At 42.5% G+C, this 22,962-nt stretch overlaps 1 protein-coding gene across 1 annotated transcript; it reads left to right on the top strand.

Annotated features, from left to right (window-relative positions):
* The first annotated feature begins 7,468 nt into the window (after positions 1-7,468).
* ube2m (ubiquitin conjugating enzyme E2 M) lies at positions 7,469-16,472 on the top strand. Its single transcript, XM_061224152.1, has 6 exons — positions 7,469-7,841; positions 12,091-12,185; positions 13,185-13,223; positions 13,349-13,452; positions 14,589-14,652; positions 15,193-16,472. Exons 1-6 carry the CDS (start codon positions 7,727-7,729, stop codon positions 15,331-15,333), a joined length of 558 nt encoding a protein of 185 aa, XP_061080136.1. The 5' UTR covers positions 7,469-7,726; the 3' UTR covers positions 15,334-16,472.
* The last annotated feature ends 6,490 nt before the right edge of the window (positions 16,473-22,962 follow it).

Below are 22,962 nucleotides of genomic sequence, written 5' to 3'. Positions count from 1 at the left end.
TATTTATCATACCTTTACCAGTACAGTCCCCTCCTATAGCCATCACACTGATTCCTAAACGATTCCTATACCATCCAATACCCGTAAAATTCCTATAGCTATGTCACTCCTATACCAATGCCGTCCTGCAGTTTACACTCCTTCACTGCACGATTGCTCTACTCCAGCTGTCGTGCTCTCTTTCCTAGCTTCCCTCCATCTTTGTTTCTCCCTCCTATGGTGTGCCCCGTCTGTCTGTGTCTGTAAATCGCATGCGTGTACACGCACACATATACACACACACGCGCGCACACAGAACCAATTTGACAATGCACTGAACTGGACCGTACTTGACTGTACACACTGTACACTGGCCACTGGACTGGACTGGACCGGACCGGACCGGACCGAACCGAACCGGACTGGACTGGATTCTCAGAGGCCAAACTGTGCTGGGATGTTTAATGCAAACAGACAAGACCTTGCCCAGATGCACAGAGCTATACTGTACAGAGCCAAGGGACCGTCCCCAAACTCACAGAGCTATCCTGTACAGCGCCAAGGGACCGTCCCCAAACTCACAGAGCTGTCCTGTACAGCGCGTGTGCTGGGGGGTGTGGCTGCACTGGATCGGAGTGGCGATTGAGCAGGCCTCCAAGACCTTCAACTGGACTGGACCATGCCTGTCTCGGCCTCCCTGCACTCATAGTATTTTTAATTTTTTTTATTTTTATTTGAGCGCTAAAACTGGACAATTGTTGGACTGAACTGTTGTGTAATTTACTGGAGTCGATCAATTTTGAAACTGCAATTCCTCTCCTGATTTTTTTGTCTTTGTTTTTTTGTTTTTAAGGGCTGCTCTTGAGCAGGTCTTGTCAGGGGTTTAGAAAATGGAGAAAGTCTGTATTTTTATCAGTATATGACTGGGGCAGAGCGTCTCGGTGTTGTGGGGACATGGTTTATGGGGTCCAGGTTGGGTTGGGTTGCGGTTGTCTGCTGGTGGAACTGCGTTGGGGCTTTTCTGACCTGCGTTGAACCCCTGCTCTGGTCCTGACTGGCAGGCTGGCTCCTAGTATTTTGCTCCAACACACTTCCAAACTTATCAATTCCATTTCGGTTACATGTCCATCCATCTCCCGTTCAAATTCCAGCTTAGATTGCCATGGCGATGTAGCTCGACCAATCAGAGTGTGGAGAGAGAAATGGTACTCTTCTCTCTGGGTTTTGATTGGCCGACAGGCACCGTGTGAATGCTGCAACCTCCTGAAGCCATTTTCAACTAGTATTCATCATATCTTCAACGTGTATTTAAGGAGCTGGATTGGAAAATTAAGGCTTGAGGAAAATTTTGTCCTGGGTTACATTCACAATTGAAATTGGCAAATGACTGCAAAAACAATAGCACTACTTAAACTGTCAGCCAAGTCAGGGCAATAATTTGATATAATAAAAGATTTTTCATGGTTTTCATTCTGATTGGTCTGTTATACAATGCCTAGTTTCCCCAGTGTGTTGTGTCTCTGGTCTGTTATGTAAGAATTTGACATTCATCATAAAGCTGTATCAATGGGATGGTGCTGTTTTTTTTTTCTGAATTTGCTTTATCATTCAATGAGTGAAGTTCGGCTGGAGGCCATTTTGGCTAAAGTTTAATCCGCTCTTCCCATAGTCGGCACAGGGACTACAGTAGGAACAATGTGCCAATATGTTTTAATTTAGCTGACTCCCTGAGCTGCATGTTGCCATGTCGTAGATACAGTAGTTAAACGTGTATATCCTTAATCATTGAGTTGCCATTGGTGTACACCGTTCAAGGATGAGGGCCGATTTCTGACCAGACATTCCTGTCTATGGCATTCAGGTATAGTCTGTATGGGGAGTGCAAGTTATTAAACTGTATTTTCAAAATGTGGGAACGCCAAGACCAAAAACCAGAGGACTGCGGGGAGTTCCTTCCTTATCCGTTTCGCCTTTAATTTACATTGCCTAGCAACATCAGGCCTAGCAACAGTAACCATGGTCGGAGAAGCCCCTTAGTAATTTTAGTGTAACCTGGCCTATTTCTCCCAAAATTCAGTACTGAAATTCAAATCGTACAGTTGTTAAAGTATAATGCTTATGTTGTATGAGAAATGGATCAAATTTCTGTTTGTTTTGTATCGTGTCCCTTTTGCCTTATTTTATTTTTTTGTAATGATCCCATGTGTTATACCAATACAGTATGTGAAGGTCGCACACATAGTAAATGATGGAATATTGAATTTTCAAGCAATTCACTGCCAACTTTTCACTAGAGCAATTTGTGAATGGCACCAAACTGGGGGAAATGGAGTTGACGACATGCAACTCACAGTATTAAATTCAGTTTTAAATTCCAAAGCTTGCAGTTCCAAAGGAAGTGGCCCATGTTCCCGTGTGGTCATACTCGGACTGACCAAAACATTTCAGTACAGAACAGATCCCAACCCTGGACAGTATTGTGTTTTCCTGTGTTTTTTTTCCAGCCCACTGAAACCTGTTTAAGCAGATGAATGCACTGGACCGGACCAATCTTTTACCAACGTTTTTGCCAAACTCCAGCAGTCTTCTATCAGGGGCATTTTATCCATTTCTCCTTTTTTATCATTTGCTCATATTTTCTTCCATTGTGCTGATCAAAATGAGGAAGAAATAAAAAAATAAAAATAAACTGGATGGGAGCAGATATTTAACTCTGGAAGCTTCAAGGAGTGAACTGAATGGAAAAAAGTGACTGTATAAAAACAAAAAAAACAAAAGAAGAATCAAGGCAGCTACTTAACAGAATGACCACTGTAAAACGACAAACTAAATAAAGACAATGGGTTGTTTTTACCATGTGTGGGGTTCATTGGTGTGCTTGAGTTGTAGTGAGGGGCGGGGGGGTGTTTTCCCTCACTGGGAATAGAAGGTTACCGGCTTCATTTCAAATAATTTGAAGAAGTTCAGGATCCGGCGAATCCGATTTTAGCCATTTCTACAAGCTAGCTGGCTAACTCTTTTGTTCACCTTGGTCTACAGGGATTCCACATCTCATCATGTACAAACATGTGATGCGTTATATGTTACTGAAAACGTTTTGGCTTGATCAGTTTTACATGATCATCATGTATGTTACTGTGCAGAAGTCTTAGGCACCCTAGACTTTATTATGTATATGTTTTTTTGAGATTTCCAAATATTCATTTTCCAAAAGATTAAATTTTACAGAGACATTTTGTATTTAATTTTAAAATAACATATTACTGTAAGCAATTGACTACTTTTTAAATAAAAACTTGATCAAGGCTGTCTGAGATCAGAAGCAAGGAGCCAACCAAAGTCTGCAGAAGAACTGTGGCAAGTTCTCCAACATGCTTGGAACAACCTCCCTGCTGATTGTCTTAGCCAATGCTGTCCTGCAGTTCTATATCTCAGAGAAGTGATGCAGTTTTAACGCCCAAGGGTGGTCACAAAAAATACTGATTTGATTCCTTTAACTTTTCTGCCAAATTACTGAAATGTAATGTAAAAAGTTTAGTACGTTTATTTAGGACCTTTCATTGAATTGTTTTTGAAAGAATCTCATCAGTACAGAATGTTATACAGGTGCCTAAGACTTTTGCACAGTACTGTATGTTACTGAAACCATTTTGGTTTGGATCAGTTTTACATGATCTTGATACAGAATGAAGACGCTGCTGGGTGGGTTTCCTGACTTTGTCTTTGCTCAAACGGGTTGAATTTAGTCCCAGGGATACACAATGGGTGGAGTGTAGTTTCCCTCAAAGATTTAGAGTCCCATTATGGAAATTTGTTTTTTTACTAAGGCCTTGTTTCAGGGTGCCCCACGGCCCTTCTACTGAAATCACGGCCCTTAAGGACCAAGAACGGCTGCTGTTCTACCCTCCGTATACTTGTCTTGTCAGGTGTGAAGACGGTCTCGCCAATCAGTCGGACCAATTGTTTGGTTGATTACCCGGGAGAAAAGAAAACCAGGGCTGGATTTGGATTCGAGGGCCAGAGTTGATTATCCCTGCCCTACAGATTGATATTGAGCCTTAATTGCTGACTGTAGCTAACAACCTTGCAGCGGGGTGTGTGACGTGGCAAGTGTTACGACGGTCTTTACACCTAACTCCCAGGTAAAGGGATGGTGTACAGCCAGCAGCTCTCGACCCTCAAGGATTATCACTGATCCCAGCAATAGACACTGATCCAGTGTTATTCATGCACATTATTTTATTCATACACATTCCATTCATACAGCTGTATATTTTACTAAAGCAATTGGACTGAAATACCGAGCTCGAGAGGAGCATCCCAGCACGGAATCACGGAATCCCAGCAGCCTTTTTGACACAAGCCGAGTTCCCTAACCATTACACTATACTGCCACCCTTCTGTCATCCCAGATTTTTGGACAGCAGTGGCTTTAACTCCAGGGGCCTGTATCACAAAACGGGATTAATGAGTTAGCTGGATAACTACGGAGTTAAACCCAGAAGCAGCTCTTTCTACTGCAGTCCATGGTTCCCGTTTTTACTTAGTGTAGTTATCCAGCTAACTCTGTCCCCCCAGCCCCAGGCATGCACAGCTGAGGTTTATCAGCCCAAGTGTCCAATTGTCCACAGGGATAAAGCTTGAATGGAGAGAGACTTGGATGGATACGGCCTGTAGCGTAGTGGTTAAGCTACATGACTGGGACCCGCAAGGTCGGTAGTTTGATCCCCAGTCTAGCCACAATAAGATCCACACAGCCGTTGCGCCCTTGAACAAGGCCCTTAACCCTGCATTGCTCCAGGGGAGGATTGTCTCCTGCTTAGTCTAATCAACTGTACGTCGCTCTGGATAAGAGCGTCTGCCAAATGCCATTAATGTAATGTCATGTAATGGGTACAGTTGCATTGTGGGTGACTGGTCGTCCTTTGTCTAACCAAACATATGGCAATATGTTTGTAAGCAATATGTTGTAAGCTTTTGTGAAGTGCCACACAGATCGGACTAGCTGGTTTGATTAAAAAAAACAATACCGTCTGACCAAGGTGACAAAGTCTCCCTCACTTCTCCACCTGAACCCTATTCCCCTCTTCCACATGTCCTACAGTATATAGCCACGGTGTACCACGATAAGATCCACACAGCCATTGGGCCCTTGAGCAAGGCCCTTAACCCTCAACTGTACGTCGCTCGGGATAAGGGCGTCTGCCATACATAATGTAATGTAATATTTCCCTACCCCAAAAACACCCCTCTCTGCCTTCCCTTCCATATGTTAACTCTAGTGACAGGATTTCCTATCGCCAGTGTGTTACGGCTCAGCCATTACGCTCTCACTAATTGCTACTTGGATTTTGGGTGATCTCTGAATCTAGGCCTTTTCTTCATAATACTAATTCTAAGTTGCTCTGGATACAAGTGTCAGCTTAATAGTAAAAATGTATAAACAAAAAAACATGTTGGTTTATGCATATGCATTGAACTTTTCAGTGTGTGGATTGGTTGATACACTGGCTTACATTGACAGAAAACCTGAAAACATTAGCAAATCTTTGTCCCAAGCTCACTGTATGTTCTTCATGACACCGAACCTGAAACAAATTAGCAAATCACTTGTAATGTTGCAGCTGTTTTTCCACCGTAGGCTTTGCTACCTTGCTCTTCTGTAATATAATTTAGCATTTCGAAACATTCTGATGGGACTTGTATATGTTCTTCTTGGCACAAAGCAGTTGAGTAGTGATTCCATGGATAATACCAAGGAAAAACAGCACCGCTGCCCTCTGCTGTACTGGAGTGTTAACATATTATCTGTGAGTTTCATCCATCGACTGTCAGAAAATAAAGAGCCTGTTATGTCACAGGTTTCATTACATTACATTAATGACATTTGGCAGACGCTCTTATCCAGAGCAACATACAGTTGATTAGACTAAGCAGGAGACAATCCTCCCCTGGAGCAATGCAGGGCTTAAGGGCCTTGCTCAAGGGACCAACGGCTGTGCGGATCTTATTGTGGGGATCGAACCACCGACCTTGTGGGTCCCAGTCATGTACCTTAACCACTATGCTACAGGCTGCAATCATAGCAATGAGCGGGCAAAAATAAATTGATGTTGGGGTTGCTGGGTGGCTCATTCAGTTGAGGCATTGCGCTGTGGTGCATGGGTTAGCCCCACGGGCTGGGCTCAAATCTGGATCATACCGGTGCCAACTGCAGCCCGTAGACCCGCAGAGGGTTAACTCACAATTGGCAATTATGTTACTTTGGCTGGGATTAATGGGCCCGCGTTCATATGGCAACCACGCTGGGCATGGATAAGCCCATGGTCTGCATGCAGCTGTGTACAAGTGGTCTTCCTTTGATTCCACTTTGGCGATAATGCCTGGGGAGAATGTGAGCGGGAATGTAGCTTGTTGGGGGTTGCTCAAACGATAGGGAAAAAAAAGTATCTCCTTCTCTCCTACACCCATAACTAATCTTCCAATGATTCATTTAGAGGAGATTCTGCCAGAGCATGGCCACGTTTAGTCAAGCCAGACTGTAGCCACTTTTTCGCAGCTTGGTAGAAACAGCCTGCCAATGATCCAATGGGAACTGTTTCTCCCAAGGTGACACCATTGTCCAACTGTGTCATCATCCAATGACATCCTCAGCCAGACTCAACATTGGCATGCTGAGGATTAGGCTCCAGTTTTTGGGGCAGGTCACTCCACCCACCAAAAGGCCTGCGTTTCGACCATGTCCTTCACGGTACTCATGGTGCCATATTTATCGCTCTCATAATCAAAATGGCAGTGACTCCCCACCAGATCCACACAACCTTTTTGGATTTCGGAGGTGTTTGAACCTCAGTGGGAGGGAACAGCATGGACCCTGAGCTCCTCCCAAAGCATCTCAAAGGTTACTTCTTTTTTTGTATTTAGTGCTACAAGACTGGATGATTTGCATCAAAGTGATCCAGGTGTGGAAAACTACGGCTTTTGGTTGGATATTGAACTACAACTGCACAGTGTCTTTAATTGGGTTGGTAATGAGTCACCAGCGATAGTAAGAAAAGTATAACAAGCCACATTATTTTTAAAATCCCAAACTGGATTACTCATGTTTTCCATCCTAAAGTATTGAGAACACCTGGTAAATACAAAAATACTTGCACGTCAGTCACCCAGAGCTTTGTTGCAAATCATGCAGTCATAAGTAAAAATTAATGTCTATTCCTCCATATTGAATATTACCCTGTTCCCTACCTTTATTTCATGGTTGGTAATCTTTATTTTACATGAAGATTCGCTGCATCCCAGATTAGAGGAAATCTCAATTGAAGCCTGCCTAGATACAAGAAATGGCAAAAACGTTAATTCATTTAACCGTCATTTAATGATCCAAGACACTTTATTTATTTTTTTTATGTGAAATTTGTCTCCTCAATTATATATATATATTAACAAAGGTTCATAAGAGGTAACTTTCTAGAATGTCTTAGATGGTCATACCAGTTGTAGGGGTTTGTTCCACACGGAAAGAAACGCATGCACTCTCGCCGCTCCCTTTCCTCTTCGGCTACCCAGTCTCATCCAGCCCAGCTGGCTTCATAGCTGGCGAGCGACTAGTCTAATCTCACCAACAGAGCTGCACCGGCCCCCCGCAACACTACGGCCCTGGACACGTTTTCCGCTCACGGACTATTTAAACAAATAAAACGATTTTCGAGGAAAGGGGGTGAAATCTAACAGAAAATAGTTGAAAATGATTAAGCTTTTTTCTCTTAAACAGCAGAAAAAAGACGAAGAGTCTGCGGGAGGAAACAGAACAGGAGCCGGTGGTAAAAAAGCAAGCGCGGCCCAGCTTCGAATACAGAAAGGTACGAGGGTACTGCTTCTTAAAATCTTTAATCTAGCTAACTCTGGCAGTCAGTTCTTAGGTTAAAGAAAGTTAGAGACATTTCGTCTTTTACCTCGCCAGTTAGTTGGTTTTAATTGGTAAAAACAGGCGAAATTAGACCAAAAATAAACGTAGCCTCCGACAGAAAAACCCCGGTCTCGATTAGGCAGCCAGTCCGGGTTTTGCTGTAAAATATGTCGAAGTGATATGGTGTCCCGTTGTTTTGGTCTCTTGTATTCAATAAAACACACATCAATCTAACCAGCGATACAGAGTTAAAAAATGAAATCTAACTCTTAATATAATCTGTTCTCTGTGTGTTAGCTTGCTAACCAGTTAGCCAGTAAACGATACATGGGCCAGTATATTCGTCACTGCTGATAATGAAAACATACACACCTCTTGTATTTTGGTTAGCAATTGTCAGCACGTTTAGCTAACACATAACAAAATACCCTATTTAGGGTTTTAGTCAGCATATAGGTGATGTTTAATATAACATTATTGCCGTGTTTACAATAGTAGCGAGGTTTAGAATCACCCTTCACAGGACAATGACGATTAAATGTAATAAAAAGTAAAGGGCTCTGCGGGTTAATGAAATCTAATGGTCAGAAATATTACCTAGCTAGCTAGCTGTAAGCCATTAGGTTTATGTTTACGCAATATGTTTTTGTTTATGAAAATGTGAAACTATAGCGACCACTCCTCACTTAACAGCCCAGTTATTACCATATATACAAATAATGTATTCTTTATGGGCCTGCACCGACTTAGTTTTTCTGAAATCTGTCAGTCTTGATTTGGGTCGATTTCGGCTGTGTTTCACACTAACTACACAAACTCTGTTCCAGGTCATTGCCTCCATTTTCCTTACATTCTTTGATGTAACATGGGCTTTTTAGTTACATATTGTTCATGTGACCTTTCAAACGTTATTAGATCAAAATATGAAATGCTGAGAAGTGCTAGAACTGAGCTAGCTGCTGTTGTGGCTGTGCTGGGCTGTTGATGATATACATTCTTTGTGAATGTTTTAAAATCATAGCCCACTCCGCATCATGAATGTTTAAAAGCAATAGTAACACCGGTACCACCGTAAAGTGTCTAAATCAGCACAGTTTTTTTTTTTTGGGGGGGGGGGGGGGGGTTTACAAATAATGATACAATTAGATGTAGCCTAATTCATTATTGTTCTGTGTAAGGTTAGCTAACATTTGTTAAGGCTGTACAATAAGTCTTATTCCCTGACATTCTTCAGCATTAGACATTTTCATATAACGAATTTAGAGCATCCAAATTAGATATTGCTGCGAGATAGTTACAGGTTCTATATTACACACCTGTGTTCAGAGAATGTTTTCTCAAGAGTACAATATGACCATCATCCAGACAATTTCATGCTTTGTGACACTTTTTTATTTTTACTCTTTGGTGTGGCAATAATGTTTGAAAGACTGCAGTCTTAGATGGCAAAATGAAAAGAAAAAGCTCTAATGATGCAAATGTAGTGGTTTGTGTGAGGTATAAACAGGTTATTTTTTATTTTAATTTATTTTTTTAACTTTTCCAGGGCTTCACAATAACTCTTTCCCATTTACCTAGAGAAAGCAAGACCAGCTGTCGGACAAGTAGAACTCTTCAGTCTTTTGCCACGTCAACCAAGTGATGTTTTTAGGCTGATTCACAATTTGGTTTGTTCACAAACTGTTCACTTGGCGATGCTAAGCTAGCATATTAGCCGAGCATTGCCTGGCACAGAAAAGTCACAGGGTCTCCTTGGTTACCAAAAGACTGCTGACCAGTCATGGAATCAGGACATTTGTGCGGGCAGAGCCAGTAGTTAACATCCTTCAGCATCCATTTGCTTTCCCCTGGTGGTAAGGGCTACAGTCTCCCCTGGTATTAGCCTCTCAGGTACGACAGGCTTTTGACCAATATGCCATAAAACTGCTGCATCATCATGAGCATAGCCACAACCAGCTCAATACGGCAGTCCAAATTCAGTTGTTTCTCGTTTTAGTTCACATGGCATCTCATCACTTTTTAAGGATGAGGCTGAAATGGTGGAGCCTGAACCTTTTTTTTTATGCTAGTTAACATTTGTCTGATTTATTGACTCACTCCATGAACTCAGCTAATGTTAGCATAAGTTAACTTTCTTTAACCTTAGGAGATGACTGGCTAGAACATGGTATCATTAACCTAGATAGCAACTACATGGTACGCAGTGAAATTGGCAAGTTCATTTAGCCCAAGAATGCTTGCCATTTTCCTACTACTGTGTACCTGATGCTTAGTTTAACTAAAAACCCGATGGTATGTAGCACAATATCAAGCCTGGTTTTAAAAATCCTGAGAGTTTCTACGGATAAAAATGAGCTTAATAGTTTGTACGTTTAACATGAATTTGAAATTGATTAATGTGCATTGTCCACATTACATTACATTACATTATTGGCATTTGGCTGACACTCTTATCCAGAGCGATGTACAGTTGATTAGACTAAGCAGGAGACAATCCTTCCCGAGAGCAATGCAGGGTTAAGGTTGCTCAAAGGCCCAATGGCTGTGCAGATCTTATCGTGGCTATACCGGGTATCGAACCAACAAACTTGCGGGTCCCAGTCATGTACCTTAACGACTATGCTTCAGGCCGCCCCTGGCACTGTCTGGATCTGATCCGTGGGCCTGGGGCTCGTTCCTGCATCACTGTGTGACGCCTTAACCGTATGATCCCCCAGCAGCCTTATAAATTATGTTTGAATGTTTCTCAAAGATTCAGTTACAGGATGATACCCAGGGGCATAGCTCTGAATTCCCCCCCCCCCCCCCCCCCCCCATCCTACTGGAATTTTTGTGGGACCTCTCCAGCTGTGGTCCCCCCCCCAAGCTGTAGGCTTGTCACCACCACCACCCGATTAACCCCCCCCACTAGCGATGGCCCTGATGATACCAGATAAGAAGTGAAATGTTATAACACCAGATTTGTGGGCTTTTCTCTTGCCATATCTGTGTTTAGTTTGGGCAAGTTGATTTCTTGCCAAATTGCCCAACCAGTTAAGTGTGAAAAGTCTTGCGACCCGCGGTGGCGCAACAGGCTAAGACGCAGCAGACTTGCGGTTGCAGTTTGCTGCAGTTGCACACCGGGGACCGGGGTTAGATTCTCGGTCCTGCCAAAAGCCAAGTTTGGCCGGCTCACATGGGGCAGCAATAATTGGCTCGCTGCTCCAGAGGGAGGGACTTGGCAGGGTTATTAGATCGCCGCACAATAAGCACCTCGGGCGCCTCGGAATCACGGCAACGGGCACGAGACGAGACGGCTTGAAGAAGGCGTGTCGCTCTCATTCGGGCCGCCGAGGGACGGGGTACGGGCGGTACATCTAATACGACTACCTCCAATTGAATCAGACGAGGTACAATTGGCTACCAAATTGGGAGACAAAGGGAAAAATCTGGGAAAAAAAAAAAACTTTGAAAAGTCTTCATATTGAACCCCATTTTATTTTCATAACACAGGGTTGCCCAATCATGTGCCCTGCAGGGCCGAGAGTGTGCAGGCTTTCATTCCAACCTATCACAATACGTGCTTATTTCACTAATTAACATGCTTTCAACCACAGAGGAGGGAACTAATTGGTGAAATCAGGTGGTGTAGTGATTGGTTGGAATGAACCTGCATGGGACATGATTAGCCGCCCCTAATATAACACTATGACTAGTAATGGACTGTTCAGTAATGTTTGTGCTCGGTTCAATTATTTGTTTTGGTATGCCACAAAACCAATTGTAGAATGTAGACATCTTTTCTTTTTTTTTTCTTCTTCTTTCAATTCTGAATTTACAGTACAGCGTGAGTGACAGCACATGCAGGCTTGGTCAATTATCTGGCTCTGCTACTATTTGTTTATTCCTTTTTCACAAATCAGCCCTGGGCTTTCCTGTTTTTCTGGTTGTCTTCCTGGAAAACGTTGTTCAGAGCTCTGTGACGGTACAATTATATAAAAGGAAAAACCCTGTTGAAATAAAGTACATCTTGATTGTTCGGTCAGAAACTTGTTCCTGGCCACGTTTGGGTGTGCCCTTGGAGTGCCTGCTCCAAATGCATTGCACTGTCCCCTATTTTTCCAGTTACTGCAGTGACAATAATATGGGTAAAATGATTGTTTGAATTCTCAATTACCGGGCTGAAGTGTAGAAAATTCACTCTCTCTCCCTCCTCCTCTTAGATATCAATGAGCTCAACCTCCCAAAGACATGCGAGATCCTCTTTCCTGACCAGGATGATTTACTGAATTTCAAACTCGTCATTTCGCCTGATGAGGTGGGAGTGGCGTCCTCTCGTCCTGGACTCTGTGCTGTCTGGCATGTTTGTGTTTTGGGGTGCTGCTATGAATTGATTTTGGTTTGCAAAGTTTTCTTTTTCTTTCTTTTTTTTTAACATTATTTTCACCTCGCATAGATAGCATTAAGATAACAGATTATAATTAAGATTAGCCAAATGGCACAAATGCGTAATTATGACTATAAAAGGACACTTTGGCCTTGTCAAAGTCTTTGGCATGATGTAACATGACTTTATGAGGAATAATTGACATAAAACTGCTCCATTCAATCAGTTAACAAAGGGTTGTCCATCATGGATGGAGGCGTTATGCTAACTAATGCCAGTGGTCATGCAAACTGATTTAGCCCTTTGTTCATTTGACTTGAGCTAGGGGTCTAATATCAACCGCGCTGCGGAGGATTCAGTACGGCAGCGTTACAACTGCACTCAGTTATCCAGCCTTTATTTTGTACAACTCCGTTTATAATCAACGTGTCGAGTGTTTTTTTTTTTTTCCCCCAGAGCGAATCAAAAATTGAAAATGGAAAAGTCTGCCGTTCGTTATGAACATTGCGATGTCAGCAAAGTTGAGATTAAACTATTTTAATGACAAACACAGCACTTTTGACATAACACACACTTTCCTGGGATTACATCACATCCTGTAAGTTTGTGGCTGTGGAATGGCTGAAGGATTTTCATTGGCTGAATAGTGTCCCTGCACACAGGGACCTGGTTGATTAGGCACCCATATATGCTGATTTTTGTCTGATCTGTAGTCCTGTCAGTCTCAAGTTGAATTGAAAGCTGAATGTCAAAATTGACATAAAAATCCACTTGGTTTTATCGTAGGGGTGTGTGTAACTGTTTTTGTATGCAGTGCCAAAAGGGTCTCTTGTGGATTGGTATAAGCTTGCTGTTTGTACATGTATAACTGAGCTGTAATAATATGGCATTCATACCCTTTTAAATGTTCTTTTTTTAATCTCTTTTCAGGGATTTTACAAAGGGGGAAAGTTTGTCTTCAGCTTTAAGGTGAGTCCAGGATCCTTGAATAATATGGATAAAGGTGAAGTGAAAGCATTGCTCTTGCATATAGAATGTGGGATAAGATATGTTTATGTCACATCTGACCAGTTCCTCTAAACCCGGTCTTTTAGGTTGGACAAGGGTACCCTCATGACCCCCCGAAGGTGAAGTGCGAGACCATGGTGTATCACCCCAATATCGACCTCGAGGGCAACGTCTGCTTGAACATCCTGAGGTGCAGATCTTGACCAGATCCCGTGTTTCGGTTGTTGCATATACGTGACTGCTGTGTCATATGTAACAGATTGTTTACCAGTTTCCCGATACATTAAAGTTTGACACCAGGATAAACTCAAACACACCCACCATAACATAAAGCTGTGAACTATCTCCGAAATGTCTTTAAAGCATTGTAGACTCTTTTCAAAACTATTTTTCTTACAGCAGGTATTACAGCATACTCTGGACTGGTTCTTTTCTAGATCAAGGCCTTTTTAAAATGGGCTTTCATACAAGACAAACAAGTTCATGTACATAGGGTTTTTCTTTTCTCCTCTGCATTAATGTAGAAATGCGGCTGAATCAGTTATGGAATGTTGTATCGACAGCCACACTCCGATAACTTCACCTATTATTGTACTGACCAACTGAAATCCAGATACTTGTGGTTCAGGCATCTCCTGCTATTTATGTTCTGACACTGTCCACCACACATGACTGTGCAGAACAGACCCATTTAAAGCGGGCTGACTTTGTTATGATTACACTCTTCAATTTTACTGTACTCGAAAAAGAGATGTGCCATCTCAAAGTACTTCTTTTATTTATTTATTTATTTATTTTTCTCAATCATTAAAATCATTGCAGTGATCTTGTTTAACAGAGAAATTTGGACCGTGAGATTTCTGAACTCAAACTTTCCTGATATTACCAGATGACCACTCATAATCACGCCGATTAGAACCTCTTCTCGTACAGTTCACTCACGTGGACCTGATTTAGGTTTAAAGCTTTGCCGACTTCACTGCAGTGAGCCAGAGTCCATTTTGATTGTGGTCGTTATCCTTCAGTGGCAGAGGAAGAAGGCCGTTTCATGATTGCGGGCTTTTGAGTTTTCGTAGATCAATTTTCAGACCTTCGTTTTGAAAACCTGCTTTTATTCCTCTGGCTTCTTTAGCACGTCCTGTGAAAGGTGCTCTTTGTTGTCGTCAAAGACATCTCGGCACAGAGACGTTACCTTGCGGCCGACTGTCAGGTTTAGGGCCCATCCAGAGGCAGAACCCCCTCCCGTTTCACACCCCTAACCGAGGAAGTGCGCACTCTGTCCCACTCTGTGCTGGCCTGTCTGTTCCACCATTTTGTGTTTTGCAGAGAGGACTGGAAGCCTGTGTTGACGGTAAACTCCATCATATACGGATTACAGTATCTATTTTTGGTGAGTAGACACAATCTCCCCACACTGCTCATGTTCCCTCTTCACTCATAAGGAATGTTAGATTTGTTTTGTACAATACATTTTTGCTTTTTGTCGGAAATAAGTACACAAGAGACTGAGAGTCTACGAGGACAAACCTTTTTTTTTGTTTTTTTTTTTGCCTGAAGAGTGTTGTTTGAGGAGTGGTACAGTGCTTTGCCAACGCGTCTCATTACTTTGATGTTTTGAAGCAGACCTGGGTCAAATGCATTATTGTTTCATACTTTTCTGTGCTTTACTTCTCTGGTGTATTGGGACCTATGAAATACTCTCAAATAAGTGCATAACTCAAATAAACGCCTTCTGTTGCTCTTGGTTGGCTCAGTTGCACTTGGTAAGATCAGTTGAGCACAGAAAAGCATTTGAATCCCAAAAAAAATGACCTCTCCCAGATCTGTTTTGAAGTCAGTGTTCCCTGTGAAGGAAATATGGTTGAAGCCAACTGATGTGAGCTCAGTTGGGTGGTCACTTCATCCCATGATCCTCTCTGGTCTCCCGTAGGAGCCGAACCCGGAGGACCCGCTCAATAAGGAGGCAGCGGAGGTTCTACAGACCAACCGACGCCTGTTCGAGCAGAACGTCCAGCGGTCGCTAAGAGGCGGATACGTGGGGGCCACTTACTTCGAGCGGTGTCTCAAATAGTTCAGAAAACCCTCCCGTTATAAAAAACAAAACAAAAAAAAAACAAAAAAAAAACCAGACCCTTACAACCCAAACACAGACAGATACACAGACCAGGGGGAGACGCATTGCCACGGAGGGCCACGGGGCGTCGGTCAGTGAATGTTTCTCAGAACGTTGAATTGGTGTACGCCACTGCAGCGCCCCTGGGTTTCTGCTGAGACTGACACACTGACCGATTCTCACTCCAACATGGACTGACAGCACTGACGCACACTCTACAGATATTTGCCTAATGTTTTTGACAGAAGCAGTGGTACATTCTGAACATACTGGGGAGGCTTCTCTTGACCTTCAGACCCAACCTTATGGACTTCATGCAGACTGTGTTGACTCCGTCACGGGCCTAACACAGGGACGCACACACACACGCTCAGAGACATGCATGCGCACACCAGCACACACGCTTACACTCAGAAACATGGGGGCGCTCGCAAGCGCACACACTCGGAGACGTGTGCGTGCGCAGACAAGCACACACGCTTACACTCAGAAACGTGCATGCGCACATATCCACACATTTATTCACTCAGAAACACACACACACACACACGCAGTACTCACAGATGCATAGACTGATAAACAGACGTGATTGGCAGACAGTAATGCATACAGGGCTTGTGTGGGATTGGGAGATCTATGTTTTTTTGTTTTATGGTTTTTGGAGGGGGTCTTACTTTGATTTGGGGAGGGGAGGCGGGGCAGGGGCTTAAAATGTTATTGTAATGTTGCATATATTGAAATCCCAGCTGTTAACAATGACTGCAATATGAATAATATAAAATAAAATATGAACATGAATGATTCTAATTATATTATGTTTAATACAACCCATGACGTATATTTGAAGCTGGATAAATAAAAATAGTTTGTTTTTTTTACAGATTGTGTCGGTGAATTCAGTGAATTCAGTATAATTTGATTGCCAGTTTACATTGTATTTACTTGAATTTGCCTGTGTTACAACTGTGATGTTTCCTGCTGTCTCATCTAATCTAATTTTCATGGTTAGCAAGCAGTATCATGTTTGCAAGCAAAATGTTCGACTGAGCAGGGGAGGTTTGGTGTTATTAAACGGACAAGCTATGTTTGAAGCCCCATTAAGTGTATCAGTATTTATAGCCTTCATATAGATATATACACAGTGGTTTTGGTCGTAGGGGTACACATCCTTTGCTGTGTTCCTTTTTTCCCCCATCAACCCTTACTGTGCCCCCAGCATTGTCCCCCAGCCTGGGAAACCCCTCTCTTAACAGGTCATGGAGGAGAACTCATGAATCTGTGTGGGACCCCAGGGGAGAACATCACCTCCCTCCCCCTCCCAACAGTGAAGAAATTCAAGGCCACACCCAAATGGCATTCCCAGCTAGAGTACTTGGAACAGTGGGGTGTGCAGCGGTGTAAAAATGACCTCGCTTGTGCTGACTGTGGCTCCTAGGACTGTGTAGCAAGGAGCAATCGGCCACGCTTTCATAAGGAGGAGACGGGCTGTAGCCAAATCAGTGGGGTGCGTTTGGCTTCGAATACAAGTGGGCAAAAAAGTAATGGAATTGGCTTAGACACAGGGAAAAGAAATTGGCTTTAAAACTTTAATGGCAAGCAGTTTGGTAAGAACTGTGTGTAATATAGGACCACACCTGTTTTTTTTGGTCCCTCAAACTTAAGGTGTCAAATTATTTTCTGTTTTCCCCTGATTGGGCACCACCCGGAGCCCCTATAGGCCTCGAGTAATAACAATCAGGGTAATCGTGTTAACGCAAACGCATGGTGAAATTCAGCTGTTTAAAAATGCTCTGCCTCATTGGGAGGAAGTTTGATTTGCTGATGTGGCCCTAATGGAGCGGTGAAAGTAGTCTGTTTCCTGTTCGCCTCACGGAGCCAAATCACATAAAATTCACATTCAAGTCTGGTGCCGAAGAAAATGGCCGACCGAGCCCCTCGGCCTCCATCAGCCTGACGAGGGTGATTTAATATCGCCATTATCATCATCGTTTATTCGCTCAGTGGATGCCATCATCTCCAGAGACGTCCACAGCTGATGTTATTATTACATAGAATCCATACAGCCTGATATTTAACTGAAGCAGCTCGGGTGAAGTACCCTTCCCAGAGGTACTGTGGCCGTGCCACAGCCGGGATTTCAACCTGCAACTGTTTTCATTACACGGCTAATTCCTTCAGCGCTACTCTCCGCTACACTGCTATTGGCAAGGCTGAATTTGCCGAGTCATGTTCGATTGTTCTGGCTTCGAGGCCTGTTCCTCTTCCACACCACAACAGGAGTGGAGGCTGCTGACTGCAGGCGTCTCGGGTTTGCAGAGCTGGGTTCTGGGAGATCTGCGAAACGTGAGAGGGAGGTGCAACATTATGACTGGGGGTACAGGCGGGTGATTAGGGCTGCTGCATTTAGAACTTGTCCAGAGTAATTGCAAAATGTTGGACGGGGGTTCCCTGGACCTGACGGTGTGTGGGGGTGGGGGTGGGGGTGGGGGGTATTGCTGGGAGAGTGATACCGGGGACGCGTCAGGGAGCTCATGCCGAAATCCGGGAGACTCCGGGACATTCCGGGGGCTTGACATGTATGTGATTGACATGACGTGTCGAATCCTTTCCTCGCTGGCTGCGGCTTTGAACCCTTGACCTGGTTGGCCACTTTTGTTGTTAATCAGCAGTTTCCACTTACCTGCAGTAGAATATGTCCATCTGGGTAGTTTTGCTGAAATATGACAGGTTTTCTACATATTCACCTCGCAGGTCCATTTTCCTGTGGCTTCAAAGCACCAAACATGCACATTGAAATAATTCCAGTAACATCCCTCTCCAAATATCCCACAGTTACTCAATAACATGCTTAATTTCTGTACGGTTTCTTTCAACTACTTCTACCAAAGTACACCTGCTGTGTCGCCTGTATATGTGCAACGTCTCATGCAGGCGTACTCATGAAACTTGAGTGGTGTAATTTCTATGACATAAATTACACCCGTTAAAGCTCTCAACCATGAATTTCAAAGCTGTTGTGTGCTTGAATAAAGGCGCTAACAAGTGGCTATATTGAAACTACAAAAGTTTGCATTCCTCCATGTTACATCACCCCTGGCCTACACGGTTGACTTTGGTGGTAGAAGTATCGTGAAGAAATTAAGCCCTGTGGATGTTTGTCTGTAACCACAGGATTATATTTGGAAAGAGACAAAAGAAAAACTATCTGGATGGAGATGTACTACTCCAGGTCAGTGGAAACACGTCTTAATTTCATTTTTGGGTGAACTGTCCGTTAAAACCATTGATAACACAATTCACATCTCGCCTCAACTGATTTTTGCAGGGTAAAATCGTGGATTTTAAGGTGAAAACAAAAATCTGGATTTTTGAAATCTGGACCAGGATTGAGAACCTTTCCTAAGGACAAGAAGGTTATTTTCTCCAGCAAGGACCTATCGAAGCCTCTGCTTAATGTGGTACATGGTGACTGGCGAGTCTGAAATGCTAGCAGCTAAGTGGATTCAGTGTACAAAGCGCATAGTCTCTCCACAGTTAGGCTTGTCCCAGGTGGGCACATCCTGGTGCCAAACAAGTAGGTCAGCTTCTTTCATCTTCCAGGCTGTGCAAACTTGCATCATGCATCATAACCCATCTATCCCTCTGCAAGGATTCTGAAACAGCTGCACAGCCAGCCAGCCATGTAATAATAATAATTTATCTGATGCTGTTATCCAAAGCTACTTACAGTTGATTTGACTAAGCGGGGGACAATCCCACCTGGAACAATGTGGGGTTAAGGGCCTTGTTCAAGGGCCCAACAGCTGTGCAGATTATATAGCTACACCGGGGCTTGAACAACCTTCCGGGTCCCGGTCACATACCCTGCCTCTACCCACAAGCACCCACAAGATACAAGGTAAAAAATAATGTCCTGGAGTTGATGGGAGGTTCGAATTGTCCAGGGTAAGGCTCTAGGAGGTTCATTGTTTAGCAACATGACTCTATAGGTAATCCCCAGCCACCCACCAGGTGGGAAGATTCTCCCAATGCCAGATCTTCTTTGAGGACTTATTAGCTGATGTGTTCTCAATGATAATGCTAACAGTCGATGCCACATGTACTGTTTGGCAGCTTCCACCCCATGCTAAATCCTTGGATAAGGAGAGAAACAGCTTGGACTAGCTTAGCAGTCCTTATTTTATTGGCAAAAATAAGCCACTCTCCACCTGGTTTAATTATTTATTTATTTATCAGATTCATGTCTCGCAAAACATTTTTGATGACGTAATCTAATCCAGGTGATAGGAAACGGCTAAAGCAGGCATATTCGAACTCCGTATTCAATCAGCGCAAGACCTATTTTTCACATGTAAGGATACCAGTGTCAATTTATAACTTGTTGTCTTTGCTGAGTGTTGATGGCATTACATATAATTTAACTTGCTCTTGAATAGAAATGTGTGCTGCCCTGTGCAATGTGTGGGTGTGTGCATGTGTGTATGGGTGGGGGGGGGGGGGGGGGGGGGATTGTGATCCCAAAGTGGTTTTAAAAAGCCAAAAACACACTCCTGCTGTCTCAGGGCATTGGGCTGGCCATGCTTCAGCATATGCTGGTGTCTATTGCATGTGCCAGCTCCCCTTACATTCAAGTATAATAGTTAAAATGAGTCCTGTTCTTCATATAACTTCATATAACTTCTTCACATAACGACTGCTGTCTGTCCTGGTCCCACAGTGGTGGAATGACCTCCATGTCAGAACAGCAGAGTCTCTGACCTCTTTCAAGCGCAGACTGAAGACTCATCTCTTCAGGCTACACCATTCCCTCCCTAACTCACCACCATGATTAGCCTTATATATGCCATAGACTGTAATGACACTTATATTGTTGTATAAATGTTGTTTTTTGTATTAGTTATTGTATTGTTGTACTCGGGGTATTCTAGCTGCCAACTGTGGTATGCTAGTTTGGAAGTTGATGTATTCTTCAAGGGTTCCGATTATATCTGTATGGTTACACTAGGACTTGGAAATGTACTGTCCTCTCAGGTCTTCTTCGCACTTGTACTTGTGTTTGTGTTTGTACGTCGCTCTGGATAAGAGCGTCTGCTAAATGCCATGTAATGTAATGTAATGTAATATAAATAATGGTAGCCAAAGACCAGCATATTGAGACACTGAACACAAACAACAGACGTTCAAAATCAGAGAACAGGAAATTGGTACTTTAGTACTTATTTATCGAGTTGCTGTGCCAAATTTATCTTGAACTGAAAATGTGCTGAGACAAATATCATTAGTACTATTAGCACTATTCAGAAAATACATTTTCACTCCATCTACAGCCAGTTAGCTGGACCTCATAGTTACCCTTTGGGAGATCTTTTTTAAATAGCACACATTGGGAGACTGCGTGATATGAATTAACCTGTGTGATTGGAGGTTCAATGTGGTATTCTGAATTGCTGATCCTCTCTGTAACCCTCATTACTTTGTTCATGTCTGAATAAAGTTTAAAAAAAATGCATAAATGCATTGTCTACACTTAAAAATAGAGAATGTCATTGCTCAGCTCCGAAAATAGCAAGCTCCCACTCCCTTTTCCCTTATTTTACAGGGTAACATTGGTATAGGGAAATATACGAAAATACAATTCCTGCTTCAGTGTTCTTGAATCAACCCTGCTCACTTATCAAGTGGGCTTAGAAACAAAGCCTTCTGACAATGGCACTATTTGGGTGAGGTCAGAGCGATTAAAGGGTGTGAGACGGGAGTCGATTGGCATACCGCAGTAACGATGACCTTTGGTTTCTCTTCACACCACATACATATGTAAGGATGTCCATTTGTTTGCCTGTCCTATTTTTAATCTACATTTTTATTTCAGCATTTTATTTCAGGTTTTGGGTATTAAAAGCTTGTACCCACACAATACTACTTTGTAATTGCATTGCTTTTACCCTGTATGTATCATACTGTAAATACAGTTTTTCTCTGTTGATCAGTTGTTATGGACCTATATTTTTGAATTGTCGGAGAGTGGGGACAATTGTAACACAACAGGTATACCTCAATGAGTGTTTATGCTAGAGCTCTCAAAATGTAATATGAGCCCACATTTGTTCGCTACAAATGCTAGACATTTAGACATCATCTACAATATCACAGAATGTGTGAATTAATGTCAAAAACTGGGTTTAGTTGTAACACTGGCTGGGGATGGATGTAACAGGAACATAACATTAGCTTAAATCAAATCCACAGTATTACATTTACACCAAAAAATGTATCGGCCTAAAGTACATTATTTTCCATGATTTTATTCTTAAACATGGCCACTTAAACATATTTAAAATGGCCTATTTCTCACATAATTTGAGAACAAAATACATTGAACAAATATACATGTCTTTTTTTATAACATTGCCCTTAAAAAAAAAGAAGCTTTTTAGTCTTTAAATATAAAACAACTTTATTTCCAAAACAATATACTGTAACAGTGTGTGTGTGTGTGTGTGTGTGTGTGTGTGAGTGAATATGTCAGCTGACTACCCATGTACATACAAAAGTGTGCTTAAGAGTATCTGCCGGGGATCAATCAGAGTTAAGTGTAGCAACCATCCCCAACCCAGGCAGCCATTACCCAGCTAGTTATTTCTGCATGTGGGTTTGAAGCTAACTTGAAGCGTCATTTCTTCATGACAGAAACTTCTTATTACTGCCATGGAAGTATTTAAGATAGAGTCATCAAACTTCTCCTGTGAGCTCGAAGGGGATCACATAATTACTGGCTGATCAGGTCTCTCCGCGTGGTGGTCACAAACATTTCATTAATAGCTGTAGCTGTCTCTCCCAAAAGTAGTCCTTAATACCTGAATATTCAATGTCACCATAATGCTCATTAGGAGAGGGTTAATATCTCTAAAACCTTAAATAATTGATGTGTTCTAGGCAATATAGAAAGAAAGATATCGATACATCTAGGATCCCCCCATTATTCATCATTAATATGCATGGCCCAGGGGAAGCTGGAATGTCCTGCCCCCACTTCACCAAGATAAAATAGGGTCTTTTTTAGTTAGAGTTGGAAGTTTGGCAAGTCCTGCACCTTGACCTGGAATTCTACATTTTCATCCCTGGCCATTTTGGAATATTTGCCTGTTTTCAGCATTGTTGGCTTCCTTGGGACTAATTTTGGGAGGAAACAAGCTATGGTTTGGTATTTTCTTTCATTAATTCTTTGTGTGACTGTTATGTGTCTGTTATGAGTAGTTAAACCCTGTCTATATATTAGACATGGATCTGTGTTGCAATTTAATACATTTCTTAATTTTAATCTGGCTGTGGTTTGTGCATTTTGATAAAGGTTGATCCAACAGGTTGCTCTGCCTATCAAAAATTTGCAGTTTAATTGATATATTTGATAAATCAAATAAATATATATTGGGAGTTTTAACTGTTGATACACTTGTGTTTGGTATTCAGAGTGCTGGACATTAAACCAAGATGTTGTCGGATAAAACTGCTGGATTCAGGAATTGCTGTTTTGAACGCATTTTACTTCATCCTTGTTTCCCCGACAATAGTGTGATGGTAGAGATGGGA

This window comes from Conger conger, chromosome 16 (assembly GCF_963514075.1).
Source record: "Conger conger chromosome 16, fConCon1.1, whole genome shotgun sequence".
Taxonomy (NCBI): domain Eukaryota; kingdom Metazoa; phylum Chordata; class Actinopteri; order Anguilliformes; family Congridae; genus Conger; species Conger conger.
This window is presented reverse-complemented; position numbering and strand designations above follow the sequence as displayed.

Coding starts and splice junctions, on each gene's coding strand:
- ube2m (XM_061224152.1), top strand. CDS start 7,727: ATGATTAAGCTTTTTTCTCTTAAACAGCAGAAAAAAGACGAAGAGTCT. Junction 13,224..13,348: donor AGTTTGTCTTCAGCTTTAAG/GTGAGTCCAGGA, acceptor CCGGTCTTTTAG/GTTGGACAAGGGTACCCTCA. Junction 14,653..15,192: donor GATTACAGTATCTATTTTTG/GTGAGTAGACAC, acceptor GGTCTCCCGTAG/GAGCCGAACCCGGAGGACCC.